This window comes from Alexandromys fortis, unplaced genomic scaffold, assembly GCF_014885135.2.
Source record: "Alexandromys fortis isolate MF-2015 unplaced genomic scaffold, M_Fortis_MF-2015_v1.1 scaffold_54, whole genome shotgun sequence".
Lineage (NCBI taxonomy): Eukaryota > Metazoa > Chordata > Mammalia > Rodentia > Cricetidae > Alexandromys > Alexandromys fortis.
This window is the reverse complement of record NW_026067958.1, coordinates 6,146,763-6,161,892: the sequence shown is the minus strand read 5'-3', so window position 1 is coordinate 6,161,892 and position 15,130 is coordinate 6,146,763. Positions and strand designations below refer to the sequence as shown.

At 42.1% G+C, this 15,130-nt stretch overlaps 1 protein-coding gene across 1 annotated transcript in view; it reads right to left on the bottom strand.

Moving 5' to 3' along the window:
• Positions 1-15,130, bottom strand: part of Apbb1ip (amyloid beta precursor protein binding family B member 1 interacting protein) — a 97,493-nt gene that overhangs the window by 5,076 nt on the left and 77,287 nt on the right. The window contains exons 10-12 of the mRNA XM_050152730.1: positions 10,714-10,824; positions 2,642-2,740; positions 1,917-2,031 (exon numbers count right to left, since the gene is read on the bottom strand). Of these exons, the coding sequence (XP_050008687.1) occupies positions 1,917-2,031; positions 2,642-2,740; positions 10,714-10,824 (325 nt within the window). The remainder of the gene's footprint in view (positions 1-1,916; positions 2,032-2,641; positions 2,741-10,713; positions 10,825-15,130) is intronic.

Genomic DNA, 15,130 nt, shown 5'->3' with positions numbered 1-15,130 from the left:
AAATATCCAGCCAAGATTTGATTCTCCATGTAAAAATTAAATAAACACATCCATATTTCTTTCTCTCTCTCTCTCTCTCTCTCTCTCTCTCTCTCTCTTTCTTTCTTTCTTTCTTTTTTTTTTGAGACAGGGTTTCTTTGTGAATCAATCCTGGCTGTCCTGGAACTAGCTCTTGTAAACCAGGCTGGCCTAGAACTCACAGAGATCAGCCTGCCTCTTCCTCCTGAGTGCTAGAATTAAAGGTGTGCGCCACTACTGCCTGGCAAATTTAGTGTGTTATTAAAAAAAGAGAAAGAATATATGAATTGAAAGGGGGCTTCACTGGGGAGGGGTGGGACATGGATAAGACCAGGTTTCATTGTATGCATGTATAAAATTCTCAGGAATAAAGAAAAATGAATATTAAAAATTGCTGTTTGAATTGCTAACTTGTTTCATGAAATGGTTATTAGTATTCAATTTCCAGTGATTTCTGAAATAACCCTAAACATACTCCTGCCATTTTTGTACTCTGTACTTGTGCAAAGTGGCGTTCTCAGCACTAACGTTTATAAAATCAGAATATAGATCCACTCTAAGAAGCACTGCAGACGTCCTATGCCTTGCAGTATCAAATATCCAGCCAAGATTTGATTCTCCATGTAAAAATTAAATAAACACATCCATATTTCATTAGTATGTAAATTTTATTTATATCCAATAAATGGTAAAATCATATGCATACGAAATTGTTTTAAGGTGACATTCCTTATCAGCAAGTGCTTGCTTTGTACGCTGCCTTTCTAGTGGATACTGTTCCTATCTGTACTAGGGAAGACCTCTGCCGCATTCGGTTTGCTCAGCTGTGAAACAGGATCGGACTCTACACGCGGTGGAGCTCTTCCAATCTGGGCTCTGTATCCAGGATCTAACCAACCATTGACCAAAAGCGTTCGAAAAATAAAGTGACTTTACTGAACATATGCAGGGTTTTCTTTGTCACTATTTCTAAACAATACAGTATAGCAGCCATGTTCTCGTAGAGTGCTCATGGGGTTTCTAGACTCTGTCACAGATACCAAGGGGCACCTCTATTTGTAAAGCAGCAAGCTCATTAGGTACCTTATCTTAGTGGCCCAGTCTTCTCAAAAACACAGACAAACCAAGGTTGTGTTACCTTAAAGTGTGATGCTCAGCCTTGGATACGAGACTCTTAGCCATCATGTCCCTGAGGGAAGACAGCAGGGCCTGGTCCGCTATCTGATCTGAGTATTCTGTTGGGTACTAATGAGCCTTGCACAAATATGATATTTGTATTTTGGAAAGACACATCACCTTAAAATCACGATCAATGCCTTATGTATGGGTCTATTGTAAAAAGGGGCCGAAGCCTTGTGAAAAGTCACTTGTGACGCAATACATGTGGAGCGCGTAGATTCCAAACGGTGCCTACGAAGTTTATTTTGCCTTTATTTTATTTTGTTTTATTCTATCTTATTCACCCTATCTCCTTCTCTCTGCTCTTTGCATGTGTGCACATGTGTGTATGGGTGTGCTCATGTATGTAGGCATGTGTGGAGACTGGAAGTTGATAGTAGGGTGCCTTCTGTAATTGTTCCTTCATTGATTGATTGAGACAGGATCTGACACTGATCTTGGAGCTAACTGATTGACTAGACTGGATGTCTACAAGGCCCCTAAATCCACCTATCTCTGCCCCCTACTGCCTAGGGTCATAGACTTGTGCCACCTCATCAGCATATTTACACGGCTGCTGAGGATCTGAACTCAGGCTCTCTGGCTTGTACAGAAAACATTTTACCCACTTACTTTGCCAGCTCCAAAATACCTCAGTGTTTGCGTTGACCTAGTGTACTTGATGATAGACATGAACTCTGAGCTTGGTGTGTGCATGTGAATCTCTTCTCAACTTTTACCTGTAGTAGTCTGAGCTGGCGTTGCTGCCCCAGCAGTCCCCAGGTTCGTCCACCGAGAGGCAAGTCCAGCTCTTGCTACAGCCTTCTGGTAGTTGTCATAGAGGGTCTTTCCATACTAGGGAGGGAACAGAGTGGAGGAAATAATCCCATTTATGTCAAAAGTTTGGCTTCAATAGCTAGGTATATATTGAGAGAAAAAAGTACTATTATTCTGCTGTTTCAAGTTCCTTTTTTGGGGGGTGTGTATAGCTCGTTGATTGCTTTTTCACAAGTTAAATAATTTTCTAGATTAGCAGAATTAGCGAATTCTCCCATTTATAGCCACAAAATTCTAATCAGCAGTCTTAATGCAGCTATTTCGTGGAGCTAGCACTTTCCTTTCCTTGCTTCCTTTTATGGTGGGACCAACCTCGGCCTCACCCAGGTTAGGCTAGTGCTCTACCATGAAGGTACACAACCTTGAATTTCTTTATTGCACGTTATGTTTGCAGTTCTTTCTGTGAATCTGAAAAGTCTGTTTGGAAGTCAACTCTGATTCTCAGGCCACTGGACAGGTGCGTGTTTGTCCAGGCAATCCTATATAACAGTAGGTGAGTGATTCCACCACCGAGGGGCACACAAGCAAACAGATGAGACAGCATCTGTACCCGGGAGTGGCAAATGCTGGCCCCGGGAAGCAAGCTTGTTGGCTAACCACGGTCTCGTGAAGCTGAGTGCACTCTCACCTTGGCGATCCTTATGCCCATAACCCACTGTCGGAGAGTTCTTGCATCATCGCAGCAGAGGTATTTGATATACTGAGATTCCTTCTGGATCTGAGGATGCTACATAGAAGCAGATTTGAAGGCAATTAGTAGATTTCGATTTATTAAGATTCTAAAGCACCTTTCAAGAAAACTTAAAGGAAAACTTTGACAAATATGATTTCCTGAGATGATGACTGGCAGCAGTTGTGGACCAGGAAGCGAGAGGTGCCATGCTGGCCTTGAACTCATGACCCTCCAACCTCAGCCTCCACAGTAGCTGAGATTACAGGCGAGCTTTTGAAAACTGCTAACTGGCAGCACAGGTGTTGCAACCTCAGCTGCTAAGGAGGCCAAGCGAGGATCACCAGGTTGAGATCTGCCTGAGAAACATAATGAAACTTTGTCTCAAAAGTAAGAGGGACCCAGACAGGCTGGGGGTGTAGTTTCGAGGCAGCACACTTGCCTAGCGTGTGCTCATCCCTCAACACTATTTTAAAAACAGAAAACAAAGGCCAACCTTTGAACAGGCTCAGTCAGCCTGCTGTATGACTTAATGTGTCAGTAGTAGCTATTTCTCCCTTTTAAATACTGGAATCCTTCATGTCTGTTATGTGTTTGTCCCTCATTGAAAACGGAGTTGCTTCTCTATCAGATAAAGGAACTTACCTAATAGACATTCTGTGTCACAACACTAATGCTTCGAAAAATTCCTGCCTTATTTCTCCCGCCCACAAATCTAGCTCAGGGGTTATTTCTTTTACTGAGAATTCAGAGTTTTACAATGATCTCCCTTTCCTAACAATGATCTCATATCCACAAGGACACAATGTGGCAATGGGTGTGCATGTGTGTGCTGGGGTTATATATATAGTGTGTGTGTTTGTGTGTACAGGGATTTTATATACATATATAGTGTGTGTATAGGGTTATATATATGTATATAGTGTATGTGTACAGGGATGTATGTATACATAGTGTGTGTAAGGGTAATATATAGTATGTGTACAGAGGTTTTATATATAGGTAGTATGTGTATGTACAGGGGTTTTATATATATTTAGTGTATGAATTTGTGTATACAGGGGAGATACACACACACATATATGTATAGTGTATGTGCAGGGGTTCTGGCCCCCAGAAGTTCACAAGATTCTTGGTACTATTTCTCTCTTGATTCCCTTGTCCTGTGGCTTCCATTTCTGTTTGGCTCTGCCTCAACTCTCTCTTAGATGGGAGTTTTACTGGTCTTGTTTGTTGTTGGAGGTCTATGATGCTTAGTACATGCCTGGCGTGAGGTAGAATTGCAGCCTGGATGTATAAATCATTGTTGAAAGAAACAGATAAGCATAGTGTTTATTATTGTATCAGAAATATTGAATCCATAGGGTAAGAAGCTGGCAACCAAACCTGAGGTCTGAAATGAGCGTCATGCCAGTCTTCATGGGCGAGTATAACTTCTATTACATTTTATTGTATAAAAAAGGACCAACTAAAATCTGTGTGTGTGTATGTGTGTGCGCACGCGTGTATGCACACATGTGTTTCCTCAGCACTCAGAGCAGCTTGCTAGTCTTGCCAGGAGAAGCATAAACAATGATATTAAAGTTCAAAGAGAAGCCAGCAGATTTGGGACCTTCTGCCTCTGGCTGCCACGGGCAGAAAAGGAGCCAAAACACCAACTCCTTTCTACGACACTGCCTAGACCTTTCTACTCTCGCATCCAGCATACTTGACAGCCTTCAGAAGAGTGGCCAGTCTCAGCGGTGATCTGAGAACAGGGCGCTGTGTCTTTGAGCTTCAGTGGACCTTGAGGGAAAGATGTGACCTGGTTGCCCTGCTAACCTTCTGATGTCCTTCTCCCCCCAACCCTCCCTGCGAGACACATAGACTGTAAAAACGTGGAAAGTTAGTTATTTCTGGTTTTAGAAATGATAAAAACTCATGTTTGGAGAGCTCCTATATGTCTGAATTTATACTGAGCCACTGAAGACAAAAACCAGATTTTAAAGATATGTCAGGAAAACAAAAAAGAACCCAGAAAACGTAAAGAACTCTTGTCTGTGGTCTTTCATGGCAACCGAGAAATGCTGACCCCCTTAGTTGGATTGCTTTCTTCATTTAGGCCTTTTCAGTCCTCAGAATTTGCATCAGCTTGGACTGGAAGCTAGTCTACCCACCAGAGTCCTCTTTCCTGACTCCACCCAGTACTTGTTATTGTAGTTCTGCAGTTGGGCCAGCAGATGGCGGCAAATACTTTTGGATGGCTGCCGCACACTGCTTCGCTCTTGTGTTCAAAGCTTACTCGTAGATTCTCAATGAAGTTCTGTCTTAGTACTGTAAATGTTACTCCAATGATCATGTTCTCTGAGGACCTTAAAATTGGAAATATCAATCAAACCAATTCGTGTAGTCCCACTGCAAGAAGGATTTGTTGCATTAATTAACCTAAAGGTCAGACTGGTAAAACTGTGAGTCAGGCACTTGGTAGCTGGAACGTGACATTCCACAGATGCCTGCAGCATTCTCAACAAAGAAATCTGCAAAACCAGATCAAAGTTCTTGTCCTTCAGTCAGAGCCACAGCTGCCTGGCCTGGGGCAGAACTCTTGATCTGAGAGGGGCGACAGTCTTCTCAGCAATTGACATTTAGGGGTGAGTGGCTCAGCAGTTATTAGGGCTTGCTCCACAGTCCTGAAGACCAGTATTTGGACCCCAGCACACACATAACAAACTGGACACCCCACAAGCACTGCACCCCAGCTCCGATTAGGGTGGAGGGAGGATAGCTGGGGTTCTCAGGCTTCCAGGGTAGCTGAGAAATGAGACCCTGTCTCAATGGAATCGGCAGAAAGTCTTAAAAGAAGCCAGAGGCACTCTTCTGACTTCTGTTTGTTTGTATTTGCACACATTTGTGCACATATATGTACATAGATATTACAAACATGTAAAGAATTATATAAATAACATAATGAAAACAAAAATGTCTAATTTTCCCTTCTGTGACATTTAGAAATTTGGTATTGCTGCCCTGGGCTTATGTCACTATTAAATATTCCTTTTACTTTTGGTTTTGGTGTTTATCATATGAGTCAAGTTCTCAGAAGCAGCCTGCAGACTGTGCTCACCATGAGATGCACTGATTCTTTGTGAGGAAGTGTACATTCCACTTGAGCAGCGTTTGTGAAGTGTGTAGTTCACCTAACGACAGTAAAATATGGACGTGTCCTGAAACAAGAAGGCTTCTAACAGAAAACAGAGGCCTCTACATCCCTTCCCATCCCCCAGCTTTGTGGTTCTGAGGTGAGCTAGCTGCTGGACACCAAGTTCACAATTTGAAATTCTTCAGACTTTGTGACGAAGCCTCAGAGCCTGCCACAGGGCTGGTTCTGGTCACCTCACCTAAGGACTCACTTCCTTACAACTCACACTAGGGATGGGAAATCATTTGCAAAAGGGCTTAAAGAAAACACTGGATCAGTGCCACTGGCTGGAATCTAGTTCCTCACGATCCTGTTGTCCCTGAACTCCAACAAGAGATGCTTTTAGGGCATGGCACAACGTATAAGTTCAAGGCCATTCCTGAACGTTCTTGCTAAAAGGGATCCCAATGTCCTTGAAGCTTACAAAATGAGCAAAGAGAGCATTGGGCAAGGTTAAGCAACTTGTCTCTGGCCAAAGGTTAATGTCAGAATCAAAGCTAGATAATAAAATGAAAAATAAAAGCCCCTTTTGTTCAGCCCCTGGGAGCTGACAAATATAATCCCTGGATATCACACCATAGCTGGGGAATGATGGCAGGAGGGAAACGTCAGCAAAAATGTGACTATTCTCTGATTTCACAATAAAATGTGACTATTCTCTGATTTCACAATAAAATGTGACTATTCTCTGATTTCACAATAAAATGTGACTATTCTCTGATTTCACAATAAAAGTTTTAAAAAGACTGAAAACCTTTTTGAGTGAGTGTCAGAATGTTTGGGGAATGCCAAGGAATTCTGTGGAAGGTTTGGAAAAAGATGGAATCTGGGGTGGGAAGGCACTATAGACAAGGGCTCTTTGCAGGGGCAGTGCTGTTTCTAGGCTCTGGGAGGCACCGGATATTTCAAAACAGCGGTGGAATGTGAACCTGAAGGAGGACGAGACAGAAGAAGAGCGAATGGGAGACACTGGTGCAAAATCAGAAGGATTCCGTCTCAAGGACCGGATGAGAAGTGGGAAGATGAAGGGATTTCTCTTCCAGAGCTTGGTGAAGTAGATGGCTACTACAAATTCCTGTCTGCTCTAAAAGAAATGCCGCCCCGCTCTATATGAGACCTGTTTGTAGGCATCGTCAGGGTCAGACATGGTGTAGGAGGTTCTTCTATGTGTTGCTTTCATTGGTTAAATAAAGAAACTGCCTTGACCTTTTGATAGGGCAGCACTTAGGTAGATGGAGTAGACAGAATAGAATGCTGGGAGGGAGGAGGGCAGAGAGAGATGCCGTGGATCTCCTGCCTGGGACAGACGCTGGTTATAATCTTGCCGGTAAGCCACAGTCATGTGGCAATGCACAGATTGATGGAAATGGGTTGAATTGGGATGTAGGAATTGGCTAATGGGAGGTTGGGGCTGATGGGCCAGGCAGTGTTTAAATGAATACAGTTTCTGTGTGATTATTTTGGGTGTAAGCTAGCTGGGAGGGATGGAACAAGGGGCCCTGCTCCCTTCAACAAGACGGGGTCATATTGAACTAGTGTGTTCTCTAAATCCTGTGGCTCTCCTTCCTTAGAGAAGAGGAGAAGAAACAAAGACGTGCACAGTGACGACGAGCTGAGTGTGTGCCGATGGGCGAGGGCACTGGTGGCCTGGAGCAGTAAGACAAGGGATGCAAGGACTATGGGAAATTTCCAGAGCCCAGAAAAAGGCACAGAACAGATATCTCTAGATTTTTCTAGATTTTAACTCGGCTTTTTCCTTTGTTCCCTTTTGAGACAGGGTCTTAGTTGCCCAGGGTGTCCTTGAACTTGTGACCCTTCTGCTACAGGGTTCTTAGTGATGGGAGTCACCATGCCAGGCTCTAGTGCTGATGTATGTGTGTGTGTGTGTGTGTGTTTGTCTGTCTGTCTCTGTCTGTCTGTGTGCATCTGTATCCTATGTGTAGCTCAGAGGAAAACTTATGGAAACCAGTTCCCTCCTGCCACCAAGGTTCTGGATATTGAACTCAGGTTGTCCAGGCTTGCATGACAAACGCTCATCCCCAACCCTGATTATAATTTTTAAAATACAAGAGCACTAAATCTCTGTTGTTTTAAGTCAATTAGTTATTAATGTGTTAGGGAAGGAGTGAATGGGAAATTACTATAGGGTAGTGGGACCATTCGTTTCGGGAGGGATTGCTGAGAGAGGTATGGGTGGAGAGGAGCCGTTGGGTTATAGTCACTACAGGTGAGAGAGAATATTGCCACAGATTAGGAATATTTTGCATACAGGTAGTGGCTAGAGCTGTGGCTAGGAATCTGAATTCTCAGAGAGTTCTGCAGTATGGTATGGATCACACTCAAGCACAACTAGGCCAAGTGTATATGGTCTTTCCTCTGTTCTTGGCTGTAAACCGGAAGCTTTCTAGGAATTGCAGCAGAAACCCTATTTACAGGAAAGGCATGTTTTAACTACCTTGTGCAATCTTTGTGGATGATGTTTTTGCCTTATGAAATTGTAATCCCACCCCAAGGTACCTTTGGAACTACCCTACGCTCTCGTTTACCGAAAAACAGAGAAAGGTTTTCTTAGCACGAGAGTCACTAAGATGGACATGACTCCCACAGCCACATTGCAGTGTGTTCTTTTTTTTTTTTTTTTTTTTTTTTTTTGGTTTTTCAAGACAGGGTTTCTCTGTAGCTTTGGAGCCTGTCCTGGAACTAGCTCTTGTAGACCAGGATGGTCTCGAACTCACAGAGATCCGCCTGCCTCTGCCTCCTGAGTGCTGGGATTAAAGGCGTGCGCCACCACCGCCAGGCCTGCAGTGTGTTCTTATCACTTCATTGAGATCCTCTTTCCCTCAGTCCCGTGCTTAAATGTATGCTAACCTTTCTTCTAAGTAAACCCCAACTCTACTTCAAATAAGCACCTCCTAAAATCCTTTTGGCAGCCAAGTCAAGGATCCGACTTCATCTGAATGGAGGTCTACGAGAATAAGGAAAGGCACCAGGTTGCTGGCGACGTCCTGGGCTGCACCATCACTAATAGTCAGGAAGAGCATCATCGGAACCACACTACTGAACTCTCGTCCTGATTCGGCCACTTAGAGCTCAATCTCAATTCTACTTTCATGAACAAAATGCTTTGTAACTGTTCCCCATTATCCTCACCGTCCTTTCAATATGGGCAGTGGGCACGGATGTGCAAAACCCAGAAGGAGGCAGGGCGCTTTCCTCGGCTCTCCTCCTTCTGACCTCTACCTTAGAACTCAAGGGTCCAGTTCCTGGAGGGGTTCCCCTCAGTTACAATTGCCCTGTCACATTCATTCATTTCTTTTGTCAAATGTCACTATTCTCCCCTGACCACTCTGTCCAAGAGAACCTTGGCCCCAGTAGACTCTGCCCCTTACCCTGCTCTGTATCAATTCCCAGCTATATTATTTTTTACATGACAACACATTACATTTTTCTTCATGGTCAGTCCCTCACACTGACCATAAACTCGATGGAAACAGGGATTATTGTACATTGTGTTTACTTCTGTGTTCTCTGCCCTGGAATGCACTCAGAAGATAGTTGCCGTCCAACAATTACTGACTGCACGAGTAAGGGAATGAATCTAGCTCTCCACTTTGCTTCAGCCCTTTCCAGCCACGGTTCTGGGTACCTCTTGATGAGCACAGATTTCTCAACAGCCGCAATGTCAGTATCTGAGGCCAGGCCATTCTTTGGTGCGGGTTTGTTTTGTGTAGTACTGATTTCTGATGGCTTTGACTTCTACTAGACGCCAGTAAGTAATATCTGGTCCCTGTTCCAAGTTATGAATACCAGATGTCTCTAGGCATCACGGCATGTCTGTCAGGAATCAAATACTATGGCTGAGACCCACAGGGACAGTATCGTGCTGACTAGGCTGGCATGTGATTCATGATTGCTAAAATTATCGATAAATTGATAAAAGCAACTACATAGTAACAGAAAGACCAGGATGTCTAAATAAAAGCTACAAAATACTGAGTCCTTAATGAAGCCAAGAATTCCAGGCAATTATTTGATCATAATAAGCAATGGTAATTGTGAATGGAGAAAAATGATTGAATATGATTGGCTATTATGATATTAAACTAAGAACAAATGCAAACAAACTTATCTTGGTCTTAAGTCCAGAGTTCTGGAGGCCAAAAGGCACTCAATACATCAAGTGAGGGTGTAAAATCTACTGATCTGGTGGACTGAGATGCTAACTTAAAACGTGTAAGCTGCGCCAAATTTCAGATAATACATATTTCCTCCCAACAATATGCCCCTTAAAAAGTTTCAGAACCTAAACCTGGCATGGTGGGAGCCACCTGCAATCCCAGCACTCGGAAGGTGCAAGCAAGAGAATCAGGTCCCTAGGATAGCCTCGGCTACACAGCCACCTTGAGGCCAGCTTGGGATACATGAGACTTAAAAAAAGTTTTACAACCTGGGTAATTCTAAGTTTTAAGAGTCTTTTCTGTATTTTCTTTTCTAGGAAACATTGGCAAGATAATTTCAAAAAACTTTGTACAGTAGAACAAGAATAAAATGAGTAAAGAATTAAAAACTGGTCTGTTTTATTAATGGGGATTTTAAATTAATTTGCTCAAAATATGGAAATTACATTTCTTGAATTGATAAAGGCCCAGAAAGATTTAAAATTTTAGGATCAGACAGCAGGCTTTTGGGTACACAAGTTGATAGATATCACATCACTTTGTTATGTTGGTTTAAAACTACACATTTTATGATAGCATACTTGAGATTTAAAAAATCACATTGACCACTTTTCCTTAGAAGCGAGTAATAAGTGAAATGCCTCGGAAGTCTAACTCAGTAACTCACCACCTACCTTTAGAACGAAGCAGTGGTCGGTGGGAGCTTTGTATTTCAGTTTGCACTGAACCCCGTAGTAAATGTTAACGTTTTCAAACTGTATAAAGCACGCCAGGTCTCGGGATGTCTGAAAGACAGGGAAACAATCTCTCTGAGATGGTAATTACTCATTGCCCCAGATTCTTCTTGACGCTGCAACAAAGGGTTTCACCTCCGTAGATAAAATAGGGAATTTTAAGATATATGGGCATCTTCCCTGCGCAGTTTTCTTTAAGTCAAACCTACATAAAAGACATCAGACAGCTGCTGTCTGCCCCGCAATGGGATGAAAGATGACATTGCTGTCCTCACATCTGCTGTGGACTGTGGGAGTCAGAACAGGCTGATCGTGTGCTGTTGCTACTGATCCAATCATGGCAAGATGACCACTGTTGGAGACTTCGCTATTTGAAATCAGTGACAGTTTGTAATTGACCATTAGAAAATAAAAGCAAGTTCCTTCAGGATGAAGAATGAGAGCTAAATTCGATGCTCTGTAAATCAGCACAAACTCCACGCTCTGACATGCTTTCTCCTCAGGCTGGCAGGGTTGCCATGGAAACAGAGACCCCCTCCTCTGTGGATAAAATGTGTTGTGAAAATGGCAGTCTCTAATCTACATATTTGGTTTCACTTGGATCCCACGCTTGTTCCACTATTTGCCTTGTCCTTTCTTGTATGCTCCAGAACCCCCATCTAGCTGCTGAATAAAGAATGCAGGTCACCATATGGGACAACTTTCTCCTTTACGCATGGCAGGGCATTCTTTTTATATTTTTGGGGGGGTTTGAAGTTTTAATTACAAAACAACATACATTCACCACAGTTAAATTCCTACAGTACACATTTTCTTTTACTAGCTTTCCCTGCCTCTTGTTTTAAAATTTCTTCTTAGAGGTAACACACATAAAATAGACCGATAGACTCCTAAATGGTCTTTCATCATATCTACCTATTAATCATCTGTCTGTCTGTCTGTCTGTCTGTCTATCTATCTATTTATATATCATCTATCTATAGGTTTTAGGCATAGATGGACTTATTTTTACCTATATTTATATATTTGTATATACATATTATATATATATACATATGCACATGTGTGCACACATATTTATGCATATAATTGTTTTCTCAATGGGGATGGAACCCAAGGTCTTGTGTGCTCCAGGGAGGTCTCCACTCCAAGTTCAAACAAGGACTGTAGGCAGCGGTGACTGAACCGCTCTCTGGACTCAGCAGGGCAGTGGCATGCGTGAACTCCCAGCAGGTATGACATGTGCACAAGACCAGTGCAAGGCGAAGCCAGACAAAATCCAAGTATGGGGTAGGGAAGTGGCACAAAGCCACCGAGGGAGGAAGAGTCAATTTTCCTTAAGGGTGTCACTCCTGGTAGGTCAGCCATGCTCCTGTGGATGTCCAAACCCCTGAGGATTTGGACAACTAAAACTGCCTCAGTGAGATAAGAAAAACAAAAAACCCCAAAAGTTCAGAGATTAGGGAACTGACGTAGATCTGAGAGGAGTTCAGGGAAGGGAGGTGAATATGATTGTATGAAATTCTCAAAAAAAATTAATAAACACATTAAAACATTTAAATCACGAAAGAGACTTCACTGCAAACACGGCTTACTGAACGCATTCCCTGCCTTGTTAGGACACAGTTTCTAACTTTCCAGGATACACGAATGGCTATTTGACTCTTGATTTCTGCGCAATATTCCAGTGCATAGATAAAACTAGTTAGCTACTGTGCTGTAGCTGATCAGAGACTAATCCAGCTTTTGCCATTATGAAAACACGTGTAAGTGAGTAAATATTTCTGTGGAGAGACCACCAAAGCTGCAGCTGTTGTCTTCATCCCCTTATATTGCACGGGATGTAGTAAATTATTCTCAACTTGGCTGTACCGTTTACAGTCCAGCTCTTTGTTTCCAAGAAGAAGTCCCCTTTTCTCACCTTCCTCACTGACATTGTCAATATTACTGATTTTTATCAATCTCAATGGAGGAAGTAATAGCTGCTAACTTGTTTACTGGTTACATGGAACAGCTTTCGCTAAGCTAATTTGGTATTTTTTTTTTTTTACTGGGAATTTTCACTTAATAAGCTTTTTTTCTGCACACATGTTTACCTTTTTCTTGATTTGTTAAAGTCTTTACATATGGTGAATAGTTACATTTGTTCATACATGTTGCAAATGTCTGACTATGTAGCTAGTCCTTAAAGCCTTGTTTGCTATCTTTATCTATAGAGTTATTTAAAACAATTCTGTGTAGTCAACACTGCTGATTTTCTCCTTTATAATTTTGAATTTTATTCTTGATTAAGAAATGTCTTTGTGCACTAAGATTAAGAAAATATCAACTCATGTTTTCTTTTATGGCTTTAGAATAGTTTTTCTAAAGACATCTTGATGGAACTAGGATTTGAGCTGGTTCGTCGGCTGGCGTAGAGAACTTCTGAAAATGGGTGTGCAATTGTTTCAGCACTGTTTATTGTCTTGGCTTCTACACTGTGTCGCCACTACTGTACGATTATGCTCTTCAATTCCCCGCAGTAGTTGGCTCTTTGTTTATCTGCTTATTTAAAACTGCTTTCTTTTCATTGTAATTGGATTTTTAACCCACTGATCTGAGAGACAATGGTTTTCACAGTTTTGGAAGGGGTCTTCTTCCAAAGTCAGAAGTATTTCTTTCTGATTAATTTTGCAACCAGTCTTGGAATTTTAAATAAGAAGAATGTAGCTGTAATTTTCATAGATTGATAAGAACAGTTTCTATGTTAAATTTTCTAGTTTATGCAATATACATCTTGAACATTTTTGTATATTATACTTGTCACTCCTGCTCTGCAAGTCTTAAATTATGTCTCACTTGCATATTGCTTGTATAAAGCAACATGATCTCTTCCTTGGCCAGTTTGTTCGGTCACAGTCATTTTCAGGCGAGTGTGTTCTCCTGTGAGACAAGCACGCCGGTTGTGAACAATGTGCTTTTGTCTCTTTTCCCAGTGACTGCCCTGCTGACTGTCCTCTGACCTCCATCCCAGCAGTCACGGTAATGACCATATACGTTGCTCAACTCTAACGTGAATGCAGCCTGTATCACTCAGTGAACTGTCTGTACTGGCCGTATTTATACGTCTTATATTTGACTGCTTAGGACATATCTGCTGTAAAGCAAAACAAATCATCTGTGGGACATATTGCGTGTCTAGTGGGACGATGCTGCATGTCCCGTGTGGGACTGGAGCAAAGGTAGCAGAGGTGGGAAGTATTGGGTCTAAGTGGGGCGACACCTGCCTGCATCAAGAGTTACCCATAATAGCCACAGAGAGAGTGGGGTTGCCTCACCTGTTTGGGGAGGTGGGTAAACCTTATTAGAGGAAATCTTCACTCCATAAATGTTCTTTGTCAAAGTCCTGCACTTGGCTTACCGTAGACAAGTGTATATTCTAAAGTTTTTAATAGGTAAACAAAAATGAGCTGTCCCAATTCTCCAAGAAAAGTCTCAGCAAAGGCTAAAGATCAGAGCCTCTATTAAAATTAGATTTAGTATAACAATTTACCATGTTTTTAGATTTGAGCCAATAATCCCAGCTTGCCAGGCAAAATTTAAATGACATCTAAAATTCTCTGATAAATTAAGAAGAAGCATAGCGAATTCAGTGTCCTCTGGTAACAATTCTGTGCAGAATATAAGATTTAAAATTCAGTGTAGATTCTAAGTCTTGTAACACCACTAAGAATTTAGATAAAATAAGTTTGATCATAATGATTGCAGAACAAGGGGGTTGATATGAAGAAAAATTCAGAATAGTGTAGGCTCGGTAGGAGGTAACTTTACCTGCTGAGCCACCTTGATGGCTCATGTAATTTTATCTTTATACTGAAGAGAAAGCTGTGGAAAACTCAAATGTACTTCTCTAAGTTCCTATTGTAGAACATGTACTTGTGTAGATTTTGTAGTACCACAGAGTCCACAGGACCAGGATGCCCCTAAGATTATCTTCTCTTGTGATTGCCGTAGTTTGTACTGGGAATGGTCCTCAGAGGCCCACAGGCTAATGTACCACTGGGAGGCGGTAGAGACATCAGGAGGTGGGGCTGGTTGGGTGCTCCCAAAAGGGGGCTGTGGGACTCTGGCTCCTCCTTTCTTTTGCTTCTGCTCTGATGTAAGGCCTTCCTCTGCCAAATTCCCTCCCTAGTCACTCAAAACAATAGACTGATTTCCAAAACTGAGCCAAAAAAACCTGTCTTTAAAAAATTACTCCTTTTAATTTTTGAGGTTATAATTACACCGTTTTCCCCTACTCTTTCCCCCCTCCAAATCCTCCCATCCTATTTTCTTTCAAATTCATGGCCTCTTTGTCATTACCTGTACAACATATATA